The 6,157-nt window shown below is 53.4% G+C and overlaps 1 protein-coding gene across 1 annotated transcript; it reads right to left on the bottom strand.

Annotated features, from left to right (window-relative positions):
• Nucleotides 1-2,901: 2,901 nt before the first annotated feature.
• On the bottom strand, nt 2,902-4,749 carry LOC307229580 (rho-related GTP-binding protein RhoU; the record flags this gene model as incomplete). Its single annotated transcript, XM_079999580.1, has 4 exons — nt 2,902-3,387; nt 3,862-3,891; nt 4,114-4,172; nt 4,305-4,749. 4 exons carry the CDS (start codon nt 4,747-4,749, stop codon nt 2,902-2,904), a joined length of 1,020 nt encoding a protein of 339 aa, XP_079855706.1.
• Between the last annotated feature and the right edge of the window lie 1,408 nt (nt 4,750-6,157).

Here is a 6,157-nt window from a genome sequence, read left to right on the forward strand (position 1 = left end):
TACAGCCAACCTGCCCCATACATCCAACCTGCCCCATACAACCAGCATCCAACCTGCCCCGTACAGCCAACCTGCCCCATACAACCAGCATCCAACCTGCCCCATACATCCAACCTGCCCCATACAACCAGCATCCAACCTGCCCCATACATCCAACCTGCCCAATACATCCAACCTGCCCCATCCATCCAATGTCCACCCACCCAGCATCCAACCTGCCCCAAACATCCATCCAACCTACCCCATACATCCAATCTGCCCCAACTATCCAACCTGCCCCAACCATCCAACCTGCCGATACCCCCAACCTGCCCCATCCATCCAATGTCCACCCATCTAGCTTCCAACCTGCCCCGTACATCCAACGATCCAACCTGCCAACTGTTCAACCATCCCACATCCAACCGGCCCCATACATCCAGCCTGCCACAAACATCCATCCATCCAACCAACCCCATACCCCCAACCTGCCCATCCCTCCAATGTCCATTCATCCAATCTCCAACTATCCAACCTGCCCCGACCATCCAACCTGCCCCATACATCCAACCTGCCCCATACATCTAACCTGCCCCATACAGCCAATGTCCATCCATCCAACATCCAACCATCCCACCTGCCCCATACATCCAACGATCCAACTTGCCAACCTGACAACCATCTCACCTGCCAACATCCAACTACCCAACCTACCAAGCATCCAACCACGTGCCAACCCACCCCATCCATCCATCCAAGCTGTTCCATCTGCCCTGCAAGCTGGTGTGGTGGATCTGGGTCAGTTCAGGAGCTTCACCTGGAAACACCGTCCGACCTGCACCAACACTAAGCTGCAGCAGATGCTCCTCGGACGACTTTAATTCTGGAACGTGAGCGTCACCGTGTGACTCCCACGTTTGAAGGAAAGACCTTTTTATCTCTGATTTGTTGTCATCAAGTCTCTCATGTGACCTGGAACTTGAGCTCGATGAGACTCTACTGATTCAATGAAACATTCATTTTGTAATTCGGTTGAAAACTTCTTTCAAGTGAACTTCCCGAACTCTGCAGCTTGTTGTGTTGGGTGGAGATCTCATAATCTGGTGTTTTTCACTTTTCATAATTTGCGTCAATTAAACAATATTCTGACTTTAGCGTAATCTTCATAGAGTGCAAAACGTATTATTCCAGAACGCTCAGGTGAAGGAGTACAAGGTGAGCCGGTGTTTCTGGTGCTGCACTGTTTTGCTTTCAAGGATGCTTTGGCTATTTTCCATCCCAGGACTGATTTAAATGTTGCTTTCCATCTCCGTTCATATCACACGCTTTACTGCCGAGAAACTCTCCTGCATCGGCTGCAGTGCGATGGGGCAAACGTTTAATTCTTAAAAAAAATGTTAATGTTAAATCTCACACTATATTGTATATTTAAGCACTTTGGAATTTGAATAAGAAATTCCACAGAATCTTCCGACCGATATCGACGTCCAGCGCTCGGAGGACCGCCACGTCGCCTGACCACCTGCTGCTTCCGATCAGGGTTGTTTTTCCCAGTTTATTACGCTCCCTTTCTCACTCCAAATGAAACAATAAAGAACAGTGATGTGTGACGGGGCGGGCCTCCCGTGCAGGTCAGCGAGGTGCGGCCCAGCTCCATCTGCTGCTAATCTGTTCCAGCTGCTTCTGTCTACTCCCATTAGAGCAGACTCAGGGTCAGGGAGCCGCCCGACTCTTGAGATTACGCTCAGATTAACTGCGACGCTGGTACCTGCAGCCTGGTGACCATGCTCCGCCCGTGGCTTCCAGTTAAGTGGAAGCGGCTTTTTGGAGCAGATGAACAGTTTGGACAAGACGCCCCGAAAGCTGAGAGGGATTTGACCCCCTGTTGTGCTACTTCCACACGTTTCACTGGAACCCAAGTCGTTTGGATTCAAAATCAAACAAGATGAGGAGACTGTGGTTCAGTAAAAAAATAGATCTATTGGTTACGTTACTGCCCAACTTGAAGCTGCAGTAAAACCACACACACAAAGACAAATAGCAACAGGTGCAGAAGCAGAAAACAGGTGCAAATGTTACAACAAACAAAATTTGTGTGTGTGTGTGTGTGTGTGTGTGTGTGTGTGTGTGTGTGTGTGTGTGTGTGTGTGTGTGTACACACACACACACACACACACACACACACACATTTTGCGGTGGACCCCCTGTAATTCCTTCAAGGACCCCTAGGGGTCCTCTGTGGTCCTCAGACCACAGTTTGGGATCCCTGGTTGGCTGAAGACCTTTGACACCTTGACTCAGTGAGTTACACACAGTGTGTCACTGTACCTGGATTCTGAACTTCACAGCTCTACTCTGTGAATATTTTTTATGTCAATATTTTTGTAAAAATCGCCGATTAAAGGAGTTATTCACTATTTTTTATGTTCCTGAATTTATTCATTGGAGTTAAATAACTTTGAGCAGCACGATGGTATAATAATACCTGAAATCAACTCATCATCATGTTGTATCATGATACGTTTTATTTATTTGAAGTAAACAAAACATTTTCAATATTTGTGCAAAAGTACTCAGTACTAGTTCTCCACCTGAAAAATATGGTATTGGCGCATTACTAGTTTGAATCAAGGGTTGCAAATACAAATAACATGAATAATATTATGAACAAATGTCAACATACGGTACATAAATGAACACTTACTACACCTTAAAATGTACAAAGATATTTCACTTCTAGAGGACACGTAGAAAAGTCAGCAGCAGGTCCAGTCCATCAGTCCATCTCACCAGATCTGGGACAAAGAACGGTGAAATGCTGTGGTGAAAGAGTTCTGTTGGGAGGTGGAGGAAGGACGGGGATCCCACCTCTGTCCCGGAGTCACTTTCCTCCACTTCATCAACTCGCGGATCCTCCTCATTTCACTTGATCTGGCAGGCCGTCTCCCCCACCAGGCAGCTGATCTTCCTCCACCAGGTCTCCGTCAGGCTCCTGATCTTCTCGGGTGTCCTCCTCCTCAGGGTGAGCCTGGGGTGCTCCGGGCCGGCGCCGGGCACCTGGATGCTCGCCAGTATGGCCGAGTCGAAGGCGTCCTTCAGGTTCTTCTGGGTCAGTGCCGAGCACTCGGCGAAGCCCGCCGCCCCGATCTCCTGGGCCAGCTGCCGGCCCTCCTCGGTGCCCACCGGCCGCTCCTGGCTGCGAGCCAGCTGGATCAGGACCTGCACATCCTCCCGCAGGTCCACCTGGGTGCCCACCAGGACCAGCGGGGCCCCGGGGCAGTGCTGCCGGATCTCGGGCACCCAGCGCTCGGTCAGGCTGCGGAAGGACGAGGGCCGGACCACGCTGTAGCACAGCAGGAAGACATCGGCGTTCCGGTAGCAGAGAGGACGCAGGCGGTCCAGGTCGTCCTGCAGGAAGAGGGGAAGGTAGAACCATGAGGAGTGGAAGCCCCCAGCCAATCCTACACACCTCCCTCAATAGAGGTTGGTACTGAGTACTGGCTCCTGGGTACTGGGAGCTGACTACTGGGTTCTGGGTTCTGGGAATTTCAGCTGAGGACATGACTTTCAACAGGAAGAGAAGGTGTTTCCATATTGTGAGAGAGAAGTCATGTTCCTGGGACAGAACACCAGAAGGAAGAAGGAGGATGACGAGGGTTTGGTGCCATGAAACACTGCTTGATGAAGGTCTTTGGCCCCGAGCCCTGGTTCACCAAATATATGTATATGTACATATCTGCGGACGGGGCCACAGGGAGAGGAAGTGAAGTCAACTTATTCGACGTCCTGTGACTCAGGATGAGGATTAAGGACCCTGCAGGGGGTGGGAGCGGAGGGGAGGGGCAGCTCTTCCAAAACTGAAAGCTGAAGCTGTGATCTTACATTGAGCGATCCATCCAGGAGCCCCCATCTCTGCGGCCACAAGGCGGGAGGAAGCAGAAGGAAGGAAAAGGGCTTTTAGTTTGAGAGGCCAACCCCATTCACATCATACGACCCCGAGAGGATCGCCACATCCAAACGGTCGCCACCGGACATCCGATGGACCCCGATGGGACCTCCTGAAGCAGAACCCCCCCCCCCCCCCCCCCGGGGACCCCAGGTTGAGAACCCGGCGTGAGGTGTGCGATCACTCACCTGTCCTGCCATGTCGCAGAGCTGCAGCCGCACCGGTTTCCCGTCAACCACCACAATCACTGGGGACGCCGAGGTCAAAGATCAAAGTCTCAAACAAAACCAGGTGATAATGACGGTAATAAATACGACATTTGAAGCTGTAGCGTTCGAGGCTAAAGCCCGTTCGTCGAGACAGGTCAAAGGTCAGTCACCTGTAAAGTTGTCGAAGGCGGTGGGGACGTACTCGGCCGGGTACCCGTTGGTGGTGTAGCTGACGATCAGGCCGGTCTTCCCCACGGCTCCGTCTCCCACCAGGACGCAGTTCACCCGGCGCTCCGGCAGAGAGCCCGAGCGCCGCCGCTTGGCGCTCAGCGGGAAGTCTCGGCTCCGCGGGCGCCGCGGCGGGACGCGGGGGTCCGACGTGCACTGCGGGTCCGAGACCCGGCGGTACCGGTGCTTGCCGCCCTCCTGCTCCGGCATGGTCCGCTGACTGGTCTGGGTCCGAGGGCTTTGGGTCGGCGGGGCGGTCTGCGTCCTGACTCCCTGTGGCTGGTGTCCGGGTCCTAAGAGGCTTAGAGGCTCCAGGTGAAATGGACTAAGCTCAGCGGAAATCCAGCGCCCGCCTCCTGCCACGCCCCGGGGCCACGTGCCGAACATGAAGGAACTGTTGGAAAGTGGAAGGGATTGCCTGTTTTGGAAGTGACCTGACATGAAGATAGTAGGTCTACAGGTCTATTGCGTATTGACGCTGTGGTTCCCAACGTGGGGTCTGGGGACCTCTCAGGGGTCCTTCCAAAAGGGTCAATACTTTAACTCTACACACCCCTGTGTCCATCTCAAGGTGCACCGTGAAGAGAGCACCCGCTCACGACTCTTTGGATCCTGCTTTCGATGTTATCTCCCAAACTGGAGGAGACGCTGAAACGGATCCAACAATTCAAATATTGAGATTCTCTGACGGAATCTGATCAAACGGATCAAACTGAGGCTCCTCGATCCTCGCTGTGTGGAGTCAGACGACCCCCTGCTGGTCCAGCCAGACCGGCAGGAAGGAGCCAACCTCCTCCTCCCAGAAGATCTCAGACTAGTTTGTTTTTTATTGTGCTTTTAGATTTTTATCTCTGTGCTTTCATTTTTCGATGCTTTTAGGATCCGTGTGAAGAAGGAAGGAAAAAAACGATGAACGGAGACATCACAAAACATCGCCGTGAGCTCATCTCCGCGACGTCTTCCTTCTCCTCCTCTGAGTCATCGCCGGGCCGACCGGGCCAGACGTCGTCGTCGATGTCAGAACCGGGTCGAAGACACGTCGCGTTTTTTTCCGGTTCCGCAGTGAGCGCACACGTCTTCCGGATGGGTGAAGCGGGAGGGGGGAATCCAACGTGGCGAGCGCGGGAAACGGGGGGAAGGCTTCCACTGGGCAGCGGCAGCGGCGGGTCACAGCGACGCACGCCTGGAGCCAAGGAAGAAGATGGTGGAGGTCGAGGCTCAGACGCGTGAGAAACCCTGTCCTGACTGTTACCGAACGGCATTAAGGCAGAGTCACAGCAAAACAAGAGCAGAGCTTCCTGCCTGGACAGCACACACACACACACACACACACACACACACACATATACACAAACACACACATGCACACACACACACACACACAGAGTACACAAAGCCTCCATTCTACTCATGTACAAACAATCCCCTCAAAGCGAGCCCCCACATCTGATAAAGTGGGGACCTAATCAGGATCTCCGTGGGCCCCCGGGGCCCCCGGTTGCAGTTTTCAGACCCGGGCAAATACATTTAGTCAATCTGGAGTTCAGGATTAGGGACCCCCCCCCTGCACCCCTCCTATCTCCTCTTTTTGATGGGATCAGCTGAGCGGTGAGGCCCCCCTGCCGGGCCCCAGGGGACCAGCCGCTCTGACTCTATAGTTATGGCCCCGGAGCCATCTGTCCCCAGGCACATTCACACAGCCACCAGAAGGACACGGCATGTGCACGTTTAAATGACGAACACAACTTTCCCAGGACACACAGGCCTGACCCCGCCCCGCCCCCATCCACCCATC

The sequence above is a fragment of the Zeus faber genome (genome assembly GCF_960531495.2).
Source record: "Zeus faber genome assembly, chromosome: 4".
Lineage (NCBI taxonomy): Eukaryota > Metazoa > Chordata > Actinopteri > Zeiformes > Zeidae > Zeus > Zeus faber.